This window comes from Manacus candei, unplaced genomic scaffold, assembly GCF_025592945.1.
Source record: "Manacus candei isolate 608988 ecotype Guabito, Panama unplaced genomic scaffold, ASM2559294v1 h1tg000003l, whole genome shotgun sequence".
Lineage (NCBI taxonomy): Eukaryota > Metazoa > Chordata > Aves > Passeriformes > Pipridae > Manacus > Manacus candei.
Genome location: NW_026138051.1, coordinates 17,753,497 through 17,774,415, shown reverse-complemented (window position 1 = coordinate 17,774,415; position 20,919 = coordinate 17,753,497). Strand labels below are relative to the sequence as shown.

Sequence of the window (20,919 nt, the reverse complement as noted above, 5' to 3'; positions counted from 1 at the left end):
GCAGAGCAAAGGCAGTGGCCACGTCGCTCAGGTCCAAGCTCGATCCAAGCATCCAGCTGATCAAAGGCAGTGTGCCAAGCACAGCTCCTGCCAGCAAGGAGCTGTAATGAGGGTTTTCACGTGGATGGCCTCTGCACAGAGAATTCTGGTGGCGGATCTCAGCCTGCTCACCTGTGTAAATAGACAGGGGTAAATTAGAGCTGGGGAGGCAGGAGAGCAAGAGCCGTGTGGAGAGAAGACTCTTGGCTCGGAGCAGTGGGAAATAGAGGGAAGGGCACAGTTCTAGGCACACTTGCTGACTGGAGGCATGGAGGGCTGTGTGTGCCTTGGGGACCACACAGGCCCCTGCCCTGTGCAGCCCTGGGTCTGCTGTCACACACAGAATTACCCACAGGAACCTTCTCGTGCCCCCTCTCCCTGCACAGGGCTGGGACTCCCCTGTGGCAAGTGGTGATGGGAGCCCTCCTGCAGCTCTGGGGGCCCCAGGGTCCCCTCAACACCCCCCCTTCCTTTCTTTCTGGCTGATGTTTACTTTTAAAACTCCTGGGAGTGCTCAGTGCTCGCATCCTGCACTGACCCAGTTCTTGCTCGTTGCCATGGAGAACTGGACCCAATTCCATTAACAGTCCCTGTGTTGCTCCTGACCGGCTCTGGGGCAGGGAGGATGCTGTGGTGAGGCTGGATAGGTGTTCCCAGGAGAGGGGCTAGATGAGATTTACAAGTCCCAGTGAAGGGCTAGAGTTCCTGGCTGCCTGCTTCAGGTGTGTCAGGATGGTTCCTGCTCAGGAACCATTCCTGTCACTCAGGATGGGTTCTGGCAGCTCAGGATGGGCTCCTGAAGCTCAGGCTGGGTTCCTGCAGCTCAGGGAAGTTCCTGCAGCTCAGGACAGTTCCTGCAGCTCAGGATGGGTTCATCAGGTTCGCCCAGTAGCCATTTTTAGTCTGAGACACAAGCACTGATGTCCTCACTACCTTACTGCCTGCATGCCTTAAATCCACAAATTCTTCAATGAAGGCTTCTGGTCTCATTCCAGGTGTTGTCCATCACAGCCAGACCAAGAATATTCCTACAAGATATTTAACGATGCTTTGATGTGTCTAATGATCAGGAACACTCAGTTTTAAGGGCTGGTGCTTCAGATGAGTATTTAAAATCTCAATTAAAGTTCTATTAAGGATTAATTTGGGCCAGCTCACTCTATAACTCGTTTGCCCTGTGCGGTCTGTGAGCAGCTCAGAGTGTAATTTTCTGTTCTGTCATTTTATTAAACTACTGGGTTTTTTTTAACCTGGAGTGAAATCACCAGTTAAAGGAATTTCCATTCCTGGATGGAGGGGCTGCAGTGTGTGTTCCTGGCAAGGATTATCCCATCCCAGTGCAAGCCATTGCTGCTGCAGACAGGGACAGATGAGGCATTTTTTGATGTCACTTGCTATATAAACCCAGTAATTTCTCCTGTCTCTTCACCTTGCAGCTCCCCAGAGCAGGGGTAAAAGCCCCAGGGCTTCCAGGCAGTGGGTTTTTAAACTTCGACAGTTTTATTTCCTATTTCATGAACTCCCGAGGAAATGAAAAATAAAAAGCCAAAACCAAACCCTCAGCCCCACAAAACCTGCCATTAGCCCTCCCAAGCCATGCCACATGCTGTTTTTTCCCCCTCCTGGCTGACTTGAAGAATCCATTTCTGGTTTGATTTGTGGCATTTGTGACACTGAAGCCTCTCATGTTTAAAGCACATTCCTGGAAAGCAGCAGCAAAGCTCATTCCATCATCTCAGTACAGCCTTTCCCTTTCCATGAAGCAACCTGCCACATCAGTGATGATTTAAAATTGGCTTTCACAACAAGCGATGCTGTTTCCTAGAAACCTGAGGCTGATAGTGAAAGGCACCAGATAAAGCAGTAAGAGGGAGGGAAAAGCTCCTTCCTGGGCTCTTGCCCACACCAGCTGCTTCGGGAAAATAGGTGACGAGGGATTACATCCTTTTCACAGGGTAAAGCTTCCCCTGGTTTCCAGGGACTGTGACAGAGACCTGGACCACTCCCAGCATTCGTGAGGGCTGGAGTAGCTGGTTGTGCCTGGCACTGGCTGGAGGGGAAAGTGGGAGAAGGGAGAGTCCAATGGTGGTGATGGCTCCCAGGGGGTTTGGGCACGGCCAGAAGACATGGAGGTGACACTGCCACGTTTCTGCCACAGCACCAACCCAGTACAGGCTGAGCCTTTGCCATCTGCTCTCCACTTGCCCAGTATCCCCCAGTCATGCCTGTACCCTCAGCTGGCACTGAGTGCTGTCCCAGTGCCCGGTGCTCCTCATCCCAATGGATGCCTTGGGCTGTGGTTTTTTCTGGAGATGGGTTTCAGGGTCGGGATAATGAAGCACAGCCATGGAAAGGAAAATGCACCCCTCCCTCCCACGACTCATTTCCCCATTTAACAATGAAGCAATCTCTGGAGTGACAGTGTGGAGCTTCCCCTCATTCCACTGAGGTGGAGGGATGAGGGATGGGAGGGTGTGATTCCCAGCACCCCGGGACCCTGCTTTCCCAAGGCGTGCCTTTTCCAGCAACTCCCAGCCCCGCCAGCTCTCCAAGCACTGGGCTAACATCCATCCTGGTGATTCACAGCAACACCCACTTGCAGCCTGAGCCACCGAGGCCGGAATCCTGCCAGCAGCATGGCAGGAGCAGCATCAGGCACATCCATGCGCAGAGGATCCCTGTCCTTCTGCCACCACAGGGTCCTGTTGTGAGAGCCGGGGTGAGTGAAAGGGGCTGGGGGATTTGGGAGCCCAAGGCTGGGGCTGAGAGAGGGCAATCCCTGTGTTCCTCCTTGCTGGCTGCCAGTCTCTGTGCATGAAGGGGCTCTGCGGAGGGCGGGGATGTCATGGCTGGTGCCTGGCCCCACCACCAGCTCAGCCCCACACTGTTGGGAAGGACAGGTCAGGCTCCATTCCTGCCCTCCCACAGCTCCAGGGCACTGGGGGGACCTGGGCTTGAGGGCAGCAGGGTCAGGCTCCATCCCTGCCCTCCCACAGCTCTGAGTCACTGGGGGGGCGAGTGGGACCTGGGGTCCAGAAAGACCTGACTGGCACTTGAAGATGTCCAGGCCATCCAAGGCTGGGGAGAGGCAGGCTGAGGCACTTGGTGTCTTGATAAACTGGACAATGTGACATCCTCCAAGGGCTGGCAGCAGGGTGAACAATATTTATGCGTACGGATGTTTTCGGATGGAGCTTTAGCAGCCTGTGTGCCCAGCCACCCCACCCCTTGAGCTGAACCCAGCACAAGGAAAGCTGCTGGTGGATGGTACCACATACCCCCTCTGCTCCTGTGGATGCATGGCCACATGTGTGTCTTGGCAAGTTTGGAGAACACCGTGATGGCCAAAGAGAAGATCCCAGGGCTGCCCCCATCTCATGACCTCCCCCCACACAGACATACCCAGTAACATATATATATTATATTATATTTTATATATATATATATATATATACACATTAACAAAGAAGTTGCCCCCCCCCAAAACAACCAACCCAACAAAAAGGGGAAAAAAACAATAGAAAGAACAACCCTCCCCCCAGTTAAAACCGAAGCAGGAATGTTACATGTGGAAGGGGAGGCTGAGGGGAGCCAGGAGCTCACACATCCCAAATCTGTACAACTGTGCACCAGGAGCAGAGGAGCTGGCAGCAGCACCCCAGACCACCCCCATGTCCTGCCCCTGAATCACATCCTGAGCAGGGCCCAGGGATGGGGCTGCTGCTCCCCAACTCCTGGTGACACTTGGATAGGCTCTGCTTCCAGCACTGGGACAGGACCATGTGTGTGACTGGGAAAGGCCCTCAGCCCTGGAGCTGCCTGCTTGGGGTGCAGGGCTCCTCCAGCTCCCCCCGCCACCCTCCTACCTGGCTGGGTCTGAGACGCCTGTGGGGGGTCCCTGTAATTAGTGCAATTTCATCAGGTGCAAACGTCACGTTAAGGGCTCGTGGTCTTCGAGTTGAAGATGTGCTGAGTCCTCCACGAGCCCGTCCCAGTGGTGCTGGCAGGGAGCTCGACACTCAGATTGCCAGTGCCAACATCCATCTCCAGTGCTTGGCATCCATCTGAGTGACACAGTATGAGCAGCCCCAGATGGGACCAGAACATGGGGAAGGGACTTCCATGAGAGTTTCCCATGAAAAACAGCCAACTGAAAAGGGTGACAACCTCCCAGAATGAACCAGGGTTGTGTGCCAGGCTGTGGGGACAGCAGATGCACCCCTGCTGCAACCCCACCTGTGCCCTGGAGCTGGGAGAAGCAAACAGAGCTGCTCCGTCTGCTCAGGAGGGAGGGATGTATCCCCTGTGCTGGCTCTGCCAGGCACCCTTGGAAAGCAGCCTGGATCAGAGACAAACCCAGCAGGGCAGGCAGCAGATCAGCAGGGCAGGCAGCAGATCCTTCCCTGAGGTGCCGCCTGCCTCCCTTTCCCAAAAACTGCAGCCTGGAGACACGGAGGGATGCCATGCTGCTCTCCAGCCTCTCATTCCCCAGTTTATACACACAACCAGGGTTGCCCTGCCCCAGGTGCAGAATCCAGCACTTGCCCTTGTTAAACTTCATATGGTTGGTGATTGCCCATCTCTCTGATTTGTTGAGGTCTCTGCCCTCGAGGGAGTCAGCAGCTCCTCCCAATTTAGTGTCATCAGCAAACTTACTTAGTATTCCTTTCAGTCCTGCATCCAAGTTGTTAATTAATATGTTGAAGAGAACGGGGCCGAGGATGGAGCCCTGCAGAACCCCACTAGTGACTGATGCCAGCCTGATGTCACCTCAGCCACTGTCTTTGTGCCCTCTGTGCCTGACCCATGAGCCAGTTGCTCACCCACTGTTTAACATGGTTATTCAGCTGTGGGTTGGACAGTTTGTCCAGAAGGGTCCTAGGAGAGACAGCATCAAAAGCTTTGCTTTTAGATTCCATCTACTGGCTTTCCTAGATCAACTAGGGGAGGGTCACCCTGTCATAGAAGGAAATGAGGTTTGGCAAGCAGGGGCAAACTTACCTTCAGCAAGCTCCAAAGGAAGGGAACAGCTGGCAGACCTGGGAGGTCCTGGCTCAGTGGTCCCCAGTCCCACTGAGGCACCACATCCAGAGGAGGAAAAGGGGTTTCAAATCCCATGGAGCAAAGCTCAAGCACCAGCTACCTTGGGCCACACCACAATGCCTGACCTCCTTGTCCCACACCACAATGCCTGACCTCCTTGTCCCCCTCCGATGTTCTGGCCACCCTCCCACTCACCAGACTCAAAGTGTGCCACAGACCCCTGCTGTGACACAGGGACCGTGTGCTGGCCCAGTTCCTCCTGGCCTCTTAACTAAATCTAGAAAATGGAGCCTGACCAGGGGACTTGATGTTTGGGGTTACTGGGTGCACTGGCAGCAGCCGAAGAGCTCCCAGTAACCAGAGTCTGGAGCCCTTGGGTCTCCAGTCCTTTGCCACAGAGTAAGCAGGATGGCTTTGTGCTCCCACTGCCACAGAATCATGGAATAGTTTGGGCTGAAAGGGACCTTTAAAATTCACCCAGTCCAATCCCCTGGCATGGCGGAGAACAAACCAGGAGCCAAGATCTGGGGTCATATACTGAGATTTGGGTCATAAAGCATAGAGATGATCTTCGGACAGGACTCTACTGTGGGCTCAGAGCAGAAAGATGAGTTTGTTTCTGCTGGGACACCAGACAGGGCACTAATGGAGCAAGGGCACCGCTGTCCAGACCCCGTGTTGGGAAGGAGCAGCTGCCAAACCTCTGTACCAGGGGCCGAAGCTCCTCAAGGATGCAGGCCTGCCTGGCTACTGGGGAGTTCTCAAAGGAGGAGACGTGCTGGGGTGGGGATCCGTGGCTCTCCACTGTGGGACTGCAGACCCAGAAAATGCTTTGGGAACAGGCCAGCTGCAGCATGGACAGGCAGTGGGACCGTCCTCAGTGCTGCCTCTGCTCTCACAGACCATTAGCCACATAACCATCCCCCCCACCACATAACCACCATCCATCCACCACGTCAGTGCTCACCAAGCCCAAGGGCTCCACGCATTATTCACCCCACCAGGGAAGCTACTGAGCCTCAGCCACACGGAAAGATCTCCCTGAAAAGCACTGCTCAGTGGCTCCAGTTCCACAGACCAGCTGCCAGCAGGCTCCAGAACCCATCCCTCCTGTCCCAACCGGTGCCTCACAGGACACACGAGCTGTCCCCTGACCACCACGGCACCTCAGGTCACCCCGAAACCCACCCCAGCCTTTCCAGCCCCTGAAGGAAGACGGGTGACAATCCACTTGGGGAGGGATGGATGGGAGCCACCGTCAAGGTGCTGCTCCAGCTGCCCTCATGCACGCTGGAGCTCACCACCAGCAGTTTATTTCCAGCTGCGGTTCGAGGTTCTTCCACTTTCCCCTTAAAACAAGACGGAGCTGGTTGTGGATGGCGCTCGGTTGCTGGGGTGGCACGGCGGCTCTCCGGCACGGCTGCCAGGGGGCTCCCAGCCGGCGGCTCCGACCACCGGCACCCACCGGCATGGCCAGTGCCGCCGCGGGGCACGGGCAGGCCTGGGCAGCCTAGTGACAGGCTTTCATTCCTGACACGTATGGGGACTCCTGGGGCCGGCAGTTACACTCCTGCTGCTCGGGGTAATCAATGAAATCCGGGGCAGGCAGCCCCGAGAGGATCATCAGGGATTTGTTCCAGATGGTGAAGGTGGGACACACTGGCAGGATGAAGGAGACTTCGAAGGTGTGGAGGTGGAGGGAGTTGGCCGGGTCGTAGAAGGAGAGCGCGTTGTTGTCATAGTCCAGGAGGACGCCGAGGCGCTTCATCTGCGGGTGCACCTCCACCAGCATCTCCTTGTTGTTGTGCCGCACCACAAAGTTGTTGTTGCAGCGGGAGAAAACCCAGGAAGAGGAGTTCTTCCCGATCCACTCATTTTTGGGGGCCGACTTGTAAGCCACGCCGATGGCGTACCTGCAGGAGAGGAGAAGCTTCGCTCAGCACCCTCCAGCCCCCAGCGCAGGACCGAGCTCAGCTCTGATGGCTGCGGCACCCCACGCTTTCAGAGCCCACCTGCCTGTGGAAGAGGCACCCCATGCTTTCAGAGCCTACCTGCCTGTGGAAGAGGCACCCCATGCTTTCAGAGCCCACCTGCCTGTGGAAGAGGCACCCCATGCCTTCAGAGCCCACCTGCCTGTGGAAGAGGCACCCCGTGCCTTCAGAGCCCACCTGCCTGTGGAAGCAGCACTCTGTGCTTCCGGAGCCCACCTATCTATGGAAGTGGCACAGCAACAGCTTCACACGCCCAAAAAACACCTGGCAGAGGCTGGACTGGGAAAGCACCCCCCGCACACACAGGTGGTGCCTACCAGGTGGAGGATCCCACCACGACCTCCCAGTAGTGGCAGCCGCTGTCGATGAAGACGTTGCCAGCTGCCCCATAGCAGCCCGTCCCACTGAACCTCTCTGGCGTGTGGCTCTTCTTCAAGGAGCTCTCATCCTTCTCCATCTGCAGCCCATCGTTGGAGATCTTCAGCTTCTTGTGAGCCATCTTGGGGTCCAGCTTGAATGGCTGACCTGTGGGGAGGGGACACATGGATTAGGATTTGTGTTGTTAGCATCACTGTGCGGGGAGAACATGGCAGAAAAGGTCTGTCATGGGCTCTTTGGCTATCCTCCATGAGCCACGGGTTCCCCTACCAGCTGAGAACTCTGGATTACAGATATCCAGTAGGGACAAAAGCAGCACATTCACTCACCTTCTCAGGCCAAAGAGAGGGAAAGGAGGTGAAACTTGAAAATGCAAAGATATATGAGCTCCAGAGAGTGAGCTTTCTGCTCCTGGAGGAGGATCCTGACTGGAGAGCAGCCAGGATGGGCAGCATTGTTGGGAAGGGCTGCATTGTCCTGTCACAGAGACCCCCAAATGAGGGGCTGGAGATGTCCAAGGTCTCCTTATTGGGCATTACCCCCTTCCAGTGTTTATTTCCCCTTCAAGTTTCCTTTTGTCCTCCACTAACGATGCAAAATGTGGCAGAAACAAGGGTGTCCCCTGGTAATGGGAACGGCACTGAAGATGCCATCAGGATGGATGCACTGCGAGCCAAACCTGGGCAGGGCGTGCAGCCTGAATTCCTGAATGGATCTGTACACTATTAGCAGTCATAAGAGTGACATAAGCACAGGAAAGGGACAGAGCAGTAAGTGCTGGGCTAAGTGCAGCCTGGTGGCACTGAGCCCGGCCCTGAATCCCATCAGCTGTTGGCACAGACTGCTCCTCACAGTGCTCAGGCTGCAGTTACGTGTTAGAGGGCACACAGCCGGGGTCTTGTCTGCTGTGCATCCGTACTTCTCTGCTGCCAAACACAATCTCGTTGCTCAGAGAGCACAGTCCAGGGTGTGGAAGCATGTCTAAGGCATTGGGTCCAGCCCGTGTCCAGTGGAGTTGGATGGGAGGTGAGAGCACCAGGCTGGCAATGAGTGCCCGGCCCGGGCTTCCTCCACAATTCACAGAACTGAGGCTGACGGATTCTGCAGATCCCTGATGCTGGCTTGAAACCCAACTGCATCTCCTCTGTAACACTACCAGCACACAAAGTCAAACTGCTTGCCAAAGGACACGTGCTGGCTGTGCTGCTTGCATGGATAACCCCACACAGCCCTGCGAGCACCTGCCCTCCCTCACGCCAACAAGCGCCATTGCTCTGGGCACCAGCTCCCCCACACATTCCACCATCAGGGTTTCTCCACAGGCTCCAGGTGTTGGTGCCATGCAGCCTTGCCAGGGCACGGGTGGGGGTCAGGAAAACACCCATGCACACAGACATCCTCAGCATGGAGGGTCAGGGGGTTGGTGTATCACTGCCCATGGGCAGCCCTGCCTGCACTGCCCAGCCCCTGACACTCCCCCTTCCCTGCCTGAGTGGCTTTGCCCAGCCAGGCTGAGTTTTTTTTCAGGGGGTAAAGGAAACTTCACAATCCCTTTTGCTTCAGTGTTTTTTTTTTTCCTCTCCTTTCATAACTTAGGGTCATTTGATGACCAGATGTGGAAAGGAGAAGCCAGAAGGTTGTGTTTTGAGAAGCCCAAACCAAAGCCCTCCATTATGGGGTGGTGAGGGGAGGGTTATCTGGGAAGCCTCACTGCTCCCTACTCCAGCATTCTCCCATCTCTCTCTTTGTTCTTGGATCAGGACAGACTTTGGCTTCCCTGTACAGCACTATGATTTTGGCATGGCTAAAGGAGTGTGCCCAGCCCTGAGGATATTCTGGTCCACCCTTGCATGGCTGCAGGCAGAGCTTGTGCCTCAGTTTACCCCTCTGTAAAATACAGGAGCACCTTTGGGTGCTGAGGGCTGGTGGCTGACCCTGCCTGGCTGCTGCTGTAAAAGAAAAGCTCTGGGAAACAGCTGCTCCATGCATGGCACACATGCTCAGGGAGCACTGGCTGGAGCCCACAAACCCAGAGGGCTGGGTGGGAACGGGGCTCAGTGTGGGGTCCCACGAGAGCTGTGGGATTGCCTACAGGGTGTCTCAGCAGGGCTGGAAACCCCACACTAGCCCTTCTGTGGCAGTCTGTGTTAGTGACACTGGTGACAATGTGTGGCTGTGGTAGGAGCCACCGTGCCCAGGGGGGACAGTGGGGAGAGGATGCCACCACAGCCCCTTGCTGCTGGCACCTGCAGGGAGCAGGGGGGTGACCCAGGCTGCTGCAAAGTGCAGGAGCAGCAGGCACTACATTAAATTCCACATGAAACCCAATTCCGGTGCTTTTAACATCCCGTGCTCTCAGCTTTACACATTCAATGGTGGTTTGCTGGGTTTTTTTCCCCAAAGCCAGACCAAACCTGGGTGATGTCCCAGCACTCTTGGTTCCAGAGCTTCATGCAACCACTTCGGTTTTCAATGATTTCCCTCTGGGAGCCCTCAGACTATCCCCAGATTTGCAAACAAAACCCCAAGATGTTGTGAAGAAGCAAATTGAGTTCTGGTGGGTTTTTCTGCTGTGTTTTCACCTGAGATGCAGTAAAGAGCACACAGGCAGCAGAGACTATTTCCACGGGGATTCACCTTCCTCAGGACAAAGCAAATGGCAGCTGCAGAAAACACCTCAAATCCTGCAAACATCTTCACCCTCATATTTTGGTAGCTGAGGGGTCCCTGACCTGGCTCTGGGAACAAAGAGCTGTTTCCTCCTGCATGCTCCCATTTTTGGCAATGGACACTGAGTCCCAGCGAGGCGAAACACCCACACCACTCATGACAGGGGCCCTGAGCCAGGTCTGGGAAGCCCTGCAAACAGCTGGGCAAGGCTGGGGACCCCCAGAACCCCAGGAACCCCTGCAAACAGCTGCAACACCAATAACATGAGGCTGGAGAGCTCTCAAGTGCAACTGCAGAATGAAGCTCCTCTGTGCCATGCTCTGATACCTGATGGTAGCTCGTGTTGGTTTTCCTCGGAGCCCAGTTTGCTGGATAATTGAGTTGAGAGGCCTGAAACTAAAGCTGCAAATTGGGATTGACCTGCCCCCTCCTTCCTCTGGCTGCTCTGATCTTTCTGCCGTATCTTTTCCTGGCAGTAACGCGAAGAGACAAGCTCTGAGGAAGTGAGGTATAAAAATACTTGGCTCTGTCAGCAGAGAGACACTCACAGCCCTGTTTCCGAAGGCGACCCCTCGCTGAGGTCAGTGTGAAGAACTGGAGCCCAGCCCCTGTCACTGGTTTGTGCTGGCACATCCTGGACCGGGCGCTGGAGCCGCATCCGCAGGCAGTGTCTGCGATGGGCGGGGTGGGAGGCAGCAGCACATGGGCTGGGACAGGTCAGAGGGTGTTTCAGAGGACACAGCCTGCTCCCACCAACCCCCTTCCCAAAATATCTCTCTGGCACTGGGAAACCACAGGCTTCACAGAGTTGTGATGATCCCAACCTCAAATCCCCAGCATGGGAGCTGCCAAAGGGAGGGGAACTCCCACTACACGAGAGGGCAGAGCAGCCCTCACTACCTGCTCCCTGCCCAAAGCCACCCTCACCACCCCCTGTGCCCCTAGGTCACTGCAACCCTCCAGCCCCCAACCGTGCCTGGCAGAGAGCTGGGGGTTGCAAAGATTGCCCTTGTCATTACCGTGTATGTCCTGGGCTGGTCACTCAGATAACCTTATCCCATAAATTCAGCTTGCTGAATATCCCAGATATTCCTGATAGCCTTATGCTGGTCATCCCTGCAGGGGGCTTGGGAGCTGTGGGGAAACAGCCGGCTTCAGGGCTGGACACAGCTGGCTGCACCCCTGGGGCATTTATCAGCTGGATTATCCCTCTCTTCCCTGCAGTTGGAGTGTGGCAGTGTCCAAGTGGAGCAGAGGAAATCCTGTCTGGCACCAGGCATGTGGGAGCAAAGAGGGGGCAACCAGGAACACGGTCAAGGTCAACGGTGGTGTGTGGGGATGAAGCCAGGCAGAGGGAGGGGTGTGCTGGCCCTGCACCCCCTGACCCTGCAGGACCCCCAACACACACCCCACTGCCCTGGGCCCTGCAAGGCTCCTGCAGCCATAGCTGTGAGCAGGGGCTCACTGGTTTGGGATGCTCCTATCCCTGTCTATAGGGACAGCCAGGACAGGCTGCCTGCTGCTTTACATAACAGCTATGGAAATAGCTGGAATGAGATCCCCAGGAGCAGGAGACAACCTCCCACACCCAGCCAAATCCAGGGAACAGGAGCCCACCCCATTGGGGGATCAGTGCAGGGGTGACACCAGTGCCACACTAGCCTGTGCCCCACAGAACAGAAGTTCCTGTGCACCCCACTCCTCCGGCTGTGAGGGAACAGGGATGGGGCAGAGTGGGGAGGGTGGACAGCTAGTGACTGCATTTGGCTCAAGACATGTGTGGGTAGAAGGGAGGGATGGACATGCACTTCACTCCCAAGGTACCATTCCTGTCCTGGCTGCAAGTGCCCACCAAGTTCTGCCCAGGATGCAAACCAAGCTGCAGGAACACAGGGACACACATCTTGCTCCTTAAAAACATCTGCATTAACACAATCCAGTCTCTAACAGGTACTTCAGAGCCTGCTGCTCAGGCATCAGATCCGCACCTGACATCCTGGATGAGATGTGGATGGAGCCATCCTGTACCACACTGAGGTTTTGCCAAGAGATGCAGAAATCATGAAGAGAAAAATTTCAAGGGAGAATAAGATCAGGCTGCACTGGTCAAGGCAAAGACTGTAAAACCCACCTTCCCTGCACTTTATTTATTGCCAGAGCCGGGCCTGTCCCTGCATTCTGGCACTTTTATCCACTTTTGGACACTTGCTCCTAAATATGTCCTGCTCAGGTCCAGCCTCAGCAGAGGAAGGTCCCCCTGCCATTAAACCAAACCTGTTCTCCCAAGCTCTTCTGCTCGGGAACACAGATTTAGCGCCAGCACTGACAGCGCCGACGCTGCGGAAATCAATGTGTCCTGACACTGACCTTCTGGCAAAGGAGGGATCTCTCCAGACATCACTTTTGGAACAGAACAGGCTGTGAAATATGCTAATGGGCCGTCTCCGTGTCGAGCTGCTGACATTTGCACCAAGGTTACAGCGGTGGGAAAGCGTGGGTGTGATGTTGTCTGGATGTTGTACACAGGAAAAGGAGAAACCCTGGTCCCAAATGCAGGCAGGGTGAACGGCCAGCGGGGGCATGCTGGGGATGCAGCATGGGGTGGTGGCACCATCAGACACCCCAAAGGAGCCCTTGTCCTCCAAAGCTGGCCACAGGAGAAAGTATATCAATTTATATTATATCCATATATGTGGCTTAATCAAACCTTCAGGAATTCAGAAGTTTCCACAAACACAGATGGCAAAGGACTGGCAAACCGGCGGCAAGGAGGGATGTGTGCCCATCAGTGCCACACGCCTCTCCTGTCCAGAGTGGGAAGAGAAGGATCAGTCCTTGTGGAAGGGGCTTTGGCACACACAAAAACACACTCACACGTAACCTGTGCAGTGCCTCAGGTGAGGCTGCTCGAGGTTTCGAACACGCAGGAAGCTGCTGCAGACACATCCCTGCAGCAAGGGGAGCTCAAAACCAGATGAGGTTCTTATCAAACTGAGTCTCTCTCTGAGCAGAAGCCCTCAGTGCTGTGCTGGCAGCTCTGGTGACTGACACTCAGCTAAAATCCCAGAAAGCAACCCCCGTCCACCGGGAGCTGCTGCCATGGCCAACCGCCCTCGCTCCTGGCTTCCCAAGCTGCCTATTCCTCATTCCCAGAAGGAATGCTTTTCAAAGCTGGGCAAGCGCTGAAAAACAGCAGCCACAGGAGGGATAAATTTTTAATAAACAGGCAGATTGGATTGGAGTTTGCTCCCCAGCAGCTCCCTCAGCCCCACCGCCTCAATGCCATTTTATTCAGTTTAATGTCATGCAAAGAAAAGGAGGAGGTGTAGGTGACAAATCATCACAAAAGCCTCGTCCAGGTAGAAGCCATTGTTGGGAAAAGGGACAGATGGGAAAAGGGAGAGCTGTGCTCACCAGGGCTGCACAGAGACATGGGAGCACCGGAGAGATGTGGGCACAGATCAGACAGTGAGTAGGAGCCTGAAGAGCCAGCTTATTCCCTCCTCCAAGACCATACATTGTCCCTCCCCCCGTGGCATCCCCCCAGGCTATGGGTCAGTGGGAAAAGGTTTTCCACCGCAAACCCAGGAGCTCTGTCTGTGCCAGAACCACTGGTCTCCAAGTTTGGCTTTCCCTAAACACATTTGGCATCCCTGGGGCATTGGAAAGTGCAACTTCTGCTTTGTGTGTGGCTGCAAAGTCCCATCCACCACCATGGAGACACTTTTCAACATCCTTATGGCTCCCTAAAATCACAACTCTTTGCGAGCAAAGGCACACACAAGAACACAGTTGCTCTGGGACTCTGTGCATTAGCCTCAAAAAGCCCAGGGATGTAAAGCCACCAGAATGATGGGCCTTTATGACCTCCTGAGACCCCAGGGATGGGTGCTGACAGGAGCACAGGGCACCACATGGGGTAGCAGGAGACTATCCCAAGGCAGGGAAGGAGCAGAGGCGCCGAGAGGGGCACTTCAATAATTTAAACACCCTGCAGTCTCCATCCTGTGCCAGCCGCTGCGGGCTCTCTAGGAGTACTCAGTCACACCCCTGGAGCCCCAACACCCAGGAAATTCTCTCCCCCCACACCTGCCATGGCCAGGGGAGTGCCCAGGCACCTACTGTTGGTCTTGAGGCGGGCGGGCTCGCTGTTCCGGCTGCCCGCCTGGTTGATGGCCTTCACCAGGAAGATGTAGCGGGTGCCGCTCTGGAGCCCGTGCACCGTGTAGTGGTTCTGCTTGATGTTCGGGACGATCATCCAGCTGTCCATGGAGTTGTAGAGACCTGCAGCGCAGGAGAGGCAGGGAGAGATTTATTGCCAGGGAAGGACAGAATACAAAGTCCCCACGCTGCTCAGGTAGAGCTCACAACCGCGCGTCCCTCGGGAGGATTTGCCGCCTGCCTGGGAGTTCAGAGCGGCTGTAGGGAAACTTCGAGAGATGATAAATCCCAGCAACTCAGAATCTCTTTCATTATCACATCAAGGCAATGTTGGTGAGGCAGAGCCAGGGCTGGTGTGCTGGCATCTTGGGATGCTGCCATGGGAAGTGATGGGGAAGAGGTGCAGAGAAAGGAGAATTCAGCCAGTGGCACCCTTCAGCCAGGGCAGATGGCAGAGGTCACTGCTGGTGCCAAGGAGGGGGTGATGCTCACCATGATCTCATCATCATCGTATCCTCACTCCACTATCATCCTCTCTCATGTCTCTGCTCCCACAGGACAGTCTCTCTCCTGCTCCTGGTCCACAATAAGCAATTCCAGAAGCAGAAAGGGATGTATTTGCAATTGAATCAACGTGTTTGCACCTGAATCCTGTTCCTGCCTGGTGCTCAGTGCTCCAGGGTGGGAAGTAATAAGGCCAAGGGATGCTGATGCTTCAGCTCCCTGGGCAGACTAGTCTGCAGAGCAGTTCAAAGAAAATGAGCTCTCAGTGAAGGGATCCAGATGCCTGGAAATCATTCAGGAGCCTGAACTCTTTCTGGAAATGGGAGGCAATGAAAAATCCAAGACTCTGGAAGTGCCAAGCCTGACTGCTGCAGTGGTTTGCAGTGTTGGAGCTGCGGGGCCTGGTGTGTATGGAAATGTAATGTTGTACATTAGGTGACACAGTGCTCCAGGAAAGGGGAAAAGCCCTACACTGAGCCACTGAGGCTGTTCCTGCCACCAGCATGGCTGGCATAAGGATCACCTGCAGCCAGCATGAGCACCTGAGCAGCCAGTGCTGGGGGACAGGGATCCGGCAGGGTCTGGGGGGAACTGGGGGGCTGGGGCAGTGAGAGCCCAGGACCCACCATGGCAGCAGTGCTTGAGCTTCCTGAACACAGCTCTGGGGCAGCTATTGCAGCACAGGGCCAGGGCATTGAGCCAAAAGAGGGATAAGGAGGAGGCTTGGAAGCAGTAGCTGGAGGCTTACTGGAACTGGTGAGAGGTGAGGAGTGGGTTGTGAATTCAGGGTGACTGGAGGAGGGTTTTCAGCACATGCAGGGCTGAGGGCAGGAGCTGGGAACACTCCTCACCTCCTCTGCAATGACTTCCGTGGGGTGTTCATTTATCTCCAGTGGCTGGCTCAGCCGCAGGACAAGGGCAGGTTGCAGCCCCTGTCAGCCTGGATTTGGTTTAGAACACACATGGGAATGGCCGAGGGGCGCAGAGCAATGTGATGTGAAGTAGAAAATAAAACAGATGTGATCCTGATTGCAGCCTACACAGAGAGCTGCTCTCGTCATAGTACACAGCTTCCAGCCTGGCACTGGTGGCTGTCACCTCCCTGCAGGAAGGACCAGCTGGGGATCCTCCATGAGGAAGAACAAAGTGGCTGAGAGACGACAGCAGGAAGGATTCGGCCTCCCAAGCAGGCTTATTTCCCAAAACAACCACAAAGAGCTTGGCCTTGAAGACTGAGGGCTCCTACCCTCGCCAAAGCATAAAAAAATCCTTTTTATTGCAGCATTTGTCATCCATAAAAACGTCCGGCTCTTGCTGAGCTCTTGGCTTTGATGGGAGCGTGAAGGGGATGGGTTCCACAGGCCAACTGTGTGCTCCTTGGAAAGGTATTTCCTCTCCTGGTCAGCCTCCCAGACTCCTGCTCAGTGTTCCAGTGTCTCTTCATGCATGAGTTCAGCCAGGGCTCACCCGGACCCGGCTGTGCTATTCCAAGGGACAATACGTTATTCATTTTCTCCTCGGAGATTTAACTCGTGTTTTCTTCGCTCTTCCCAGCAATAGCAACCCAAGCCGGCTAAGAAGGACACTCCTGACATGTGCTCTCAGGGCTCTCCTCCAGCCCTGCCCTTGCTGCTCCTCATCCCCACAGTCGCCACAGCTCCCCCTTCCCAACGCCTGCACCAGACCCCCAGATGTGGGCAGGTGACTCATTCCCAAGTCCCTCGATGGATGGGAGTCTAAGCCATGTGTCCAAAGTAGCATTTGGGGAGAGGAAGAAGCCAGATCCTTCCCCAGCATGGCCCCAGGGCAAGGGCACAAGCTGCAGTGGGGGAAATCCTGCTTGGAAAAGGGCAAAATCCTTCTAGCTGGGGGTGGGGAAGCACTGGGTGTTCCACCCCTAGACAGTCCTTACTTCTCAAGGAGCAAGCCCTGAGCACCCTGTCAGCCCAGCTTTTGCAGAGCTGACTCAGGGACTTCAGATGTCCCTCCCCACTGAAACCATTCAATGACATCAGCACTGTCCCTGTCTTGCCCTCGGCTGGAAGTGCAGTGGACATGGGGCTGGTGGTCATCCAAAAGCAGAGCCAGAGAGGTGGCCGAGCTCTCCAAGCTTCCAGAGAAGGACAAAGTGCTGGAGACAACATGCTGTAGCTGGGAATGAGAGGAGAGCCAAGCAGGGCAGATCTGGCTGCGGCAGCACCGATACCATACAGCCTCTGACTGAGAGGAAACACATCATCTTGTTTCCCCAAACAAGGGCAAAGGCTGGGCTGGGGCTGGAGAGGTGACATCCAGCTTGGCAAGCCGCAAGGAACTTTCTCTGGCAGCTTCCTGCGCATTCCAGAGTGCACTGTGCAGCCTTCCGGAGCCGTGACACCGTGCTCCCAGGGCCAGCGTCCTCCCAGCCAGTGGGACAGACTGATGGCAGCCCAAAACGCCCGTTCTGAGGCACCGTGTCAGCACTTTCCCCAGCGGCAAGTGCTGCTAGGGAAAACCAGGAATAACACTTTCTCACAAGCCACGGAACATCAGCGAGATCCCTCCTTGGTCCTCAAATCCCATTCCTGTCAGGCAAATTTGTGGCGGTGTGGAAAAACAATTAGGTATGGCAGCGATTTGCACGAAAAACGACCTGGAGACGTGACTCAGTGTTGTTACAGAGGGTTTATAAACCATGTTAATTATCAGCCAGCGCTGCCTTGCCCATACGATCCCAGATGTACGGACCTGGGAGCTGTGAGATGGATGAGACCCTCCAATGCTCCCTGTGCTTCAACAAGCCAGGGCTGATGGCACCAAATGAAGGGCAGAGCAGGTCAGGGATGGACCCCCAGCACAGGGAGGTCTCCATAACTCTGATCGCAGCCCTTGGTGGATTCTTTGCTGCTGTTTCCTCCATGAATTCCCAGTCTTTAAACCACTGAGAACCTTTTCCTTACAGAATCACAGAATGGTTTGGGCTTGGAGAAACCTTAAAGATCATCTCGTTCCACCCCCTGCCATGGCCAGGGACACCTTCCACTAGCCCAGGTTGCTCCAATCCCCATCCAACCTGGCCAGGGACACTTGCAGGGATGGGGCAGCCACAGCTTCTCTGGGCAGCCTGGGATTCCTTCCCGAAGGGAACCGCAGCCCCCGCAGCACGTGGTGACTTACTGATGAAGTTGGCCTGGCCGGTGAAGATGGTGTACTGGAGCTCGTAGGAGCTGACGCTGAACTCGTCCTCCGAGATCCAGTGCACGGTGATGGTGTCGTGCGAGGCCGTGCAGAGCTCCTCACGGATCGACGGCGGGTTCGGGGCTGCGGGAGGGAGGGCACAGACCACAGACCTCAGTCAGTTTGGGCTCTCCTTCTTTGAAAACCCAGGGCTTTCCTGCTCCCATAAGGACAGAGGTGGGCTCGCGGTGGGAGCAGAGTCTCTGGACACCCAGAAATCCCTCATTTTATCTGTCACTGTGTTTCAAACTAAATTAAATTTTTTAGTTTAACGAAGCATCCAGGGGTCAGAGCGCAGGGGTTTTGCTGCTGCTCCATCAGGTCTGACACCCCCACTTTGAAACAGGCTGAGAACCCACTTCCAAATCCACCTATTTCCCAGGACTGGCTGTGGAATAAGTAGTTTATCCCATAACTGATCCGGACACATGTTTGTGTTAGTCTTTCAGTGAAAGCTGATCTGCTTTGTGATAATAAAATCGGATTTGGGTGAGTGAGGATGTCCTTGCCTCCCTGGAGCTTTCATCCCCCCAGTGCTCCAGCACAGTTCAGTCCAGCAGCTGTTGGTGCTCTCAGACCCCTGAGGGCAGTGTTCAGTCTGTGCTGCAGCACCGTGGGGCCCAGAAAGGTCCTGCCCAACAGGGTTCATAATTTAGGACCAAGAGATCCTCAAAAAGGGCAGGAAAAGGGAAATGTTAAAGTGCAGAGTGCATTAGAAGCATAATAATTGGTTAATTCACTGTTCCCTCCCTGTAATCCTTATGGATCCTTATGTAATCCTTATCCCTCTCGCATCCTTATGGGCATCAGACTCCTCCCCAGGTCACAGAGACCATAATTTTTGAGCTTTCTGGACTTTTCTATGGATCCTGCAGGAGCAGCAGAGTGAAATGGGAGGATGGGGACACGTCACTGTCTTGGGGACAGCACGGTCCCTGCTCTGCCACAGCTGACCCGGCGTTTTTTACAGGTTAAGTCTTAAAATGTGTCTGCCAGCCCCTGGTGGGGCGTAGGGGAAGGCACTAAGGGGAAGATGTGGGGCACGGGGGCAGGGGCTGAGGGGAAGACATGGGGTTGTGGGGAGGACACGGGGTGCAGCGGAGGGGAATGTGCCCGTGCACTCACCCGTTAGATAATCCAGCCCCTCCAGCAGCTTCTTCTCTCTGGAAAAATCTAAAGCAAAGTTTTCAAAGGCATCATTAAAATTGATATCTGGTATCAGAACTTGCGAGGATGCAGTTGCCATGGCGACCCTGGAAGGAAAGAAGGGACCATCAGTACGCGCCAGGGTGCACATGTTTCCCAAAGCCTGGCCGTGGTGGGGGGTGCAGAGGGGTGCAGGCAGCCTCGCTGTGATGTTCCTGCTGTCAGGAAACCAGCTTGCACCTACAAACCACTGCCCAGGGGAGCAGCCTAGCCCCCCTGAGAGTAGGGGGGCTTCATCCTTGGGGATCCCAGCTTTGACTGGCCCCCGGGCATCCTGTGGATTGGCATTCCCACCACTTTCCCACCCCCGTTTTCCACAGTGTTGTTCCACAGTGTTGTTAGGACCAGCCATGCAACACCTGTCCTGTGAGGGATGAGAACCTGACCTCAGGGTTTATTTGAGGGCAGCATGGTGGGAGGCTCCAGGGGGGACTGGGAATCTCTGGGGACAAAGTCATCTCTGGGCAGGAACCTGCAACCAGGGGACAACTGCAGCATCAGAGCCCTGAGCCCAGCCCACCTCTCAGCCACGTTCCTGGCAGTCTGCAGGAACCGTGCGTGGTCGTTCTCCTTCAGGATGTGCTCGGCCTGGTTGATGAGGACCGTGGAGCGCTCAAGGCACTGCCGGCAGTTGGCAACCTGCTGAGCCAGCTTCCGCAGCTTCATCACCTGCCAGAGGAGCAGAGGGAGCTCAGCAGCTTGAAAAGCACAGAGGGAGCCCCATCCTGAGCCAGGGCCTGCTCACGGGGAGCAAGAAGCGTTGAAATGGCACAGGAATGTCCCAGTGGCTCTGGGGAGCTGTCTTTCAAGCTTTTTAAACTCTCCCATGTTTTTGGCTGGGGCTCCTGGGAAAGCTGCGTCCCCTTCTGACCTGGAAATTGCTGCTCAGGTGTTGGAAGCAAGGGGGAACCCTGCCCAGCCCCACCACAGACAGCACAGGGAGGGGGTACAGAGGTATCTGCAATGCTGCACCCCTGCACCTTTCCATCCCTGGTCTCTTTTCACTGGCACAGATGCTTATTCCAGTTCCCAGGTAACTTTGGAAGCCAAACCCAGTATGGTCAGTACCAGTGTCCCCACACCCATCTCCCACTGGTGCAGTGCTGGGTTGGCAGCTCCTCAGTGCTGCCTCTGCGGAGAGTTTGGGCACTAATCCATGCCACTCACCTCTGCCCAGGTGTCAATTGTAGGAAAACAACAGTTTGGAGCTTCCAGCTCCTCCCAAGCATGGCTTGAACTGGACAGCACAGCCTGGAGCCATCAGGGAAGAGAGTGGGAAGTGCAAGCAGACAGACAGATGGACCGGCAGACGGCATCGTTACATAAAATATGTTCCCTGGAGTGTTTGGGGTAGAAGCAGGATTTCAAAGCTCCCACTGATGCCAGGGTGTCCCAGAGTCGTGCTGGTGGCTCTCCTGTGTACGCCTGCAGTGGAACCTGCTCCCAGTCTACACCTGGGAAACATCTGTATTTGGGGCTTGGCTGTGGGCATTGCAGTGGGACCCCAATGCACACCCAAACTCAGTGAGAACAACAAAGGGCTCATGGAAGCTCCCAAGGGCACCACCCAGAGCTACAGCCCAGCCCTCCAGCCTCTCCCTGTCGCATGTGTGGAGCCCAAGGGTTGCTGTGGCTGGAGAAGGGGCCCTACAGAGGTAGGGCAGCACTTTTCTGGGACAAACATCCTTGTTCCGGTTCCTAAAGATAAGCA

The 20,919-nt window shown here is 55.3% G+C and overlaps 1 protein-coding gene across 4 annotated transcripts in view; it reads right to left on the bottom strand.

Annotated features, from left to right (window-relative positions):
- Positions 1-3,010: 3,010 nt before the first annotated feature.
- MID2 (midline 2) overlaps positions 3,011-20,919 on the bottom strand; it is a 78,017-nt gene continuing 60,108 nt past the window's right edge. The window contains exons 5-11 of one of the 4 annotated variants that reach the window (XR_007905033.1): positions 19,729-19,877; positions 19,128-19,255; positions 17,943-18,086; positions 14,244-14,405; positions 7,391-7,598; positions 5,221-6,995; positions 3,012-5,182 (exon numbers count right to left, since the gene is read on the bottom strand). Coding sequence is in view for 3 of the 4 variants with exons in the window: in XM_051790859.1 (XP_051646819.1) it covers positions 6,593-6,995; positions 7,391-7,598; positions 14,244-14,405; positions 17,943-18,086; positions 19,128-19,255; positions 19,729-19,877 (1,194 nt within the window). In the remaining variant the exon portion in view is untranslated. Of the gene's footprint in view, positions 6,996-7,390; positions 7,599-14,239; positions 14,406-17,942; positions 18,087-19,127; positions 19,256-19,728; positions 19,878-20,919 lie in introns of those variants that run through there. The other 3 variants (XM_051790859.1, XM_051790846.1, XM_051790868.1) reach the window with 3 other exon arrangements.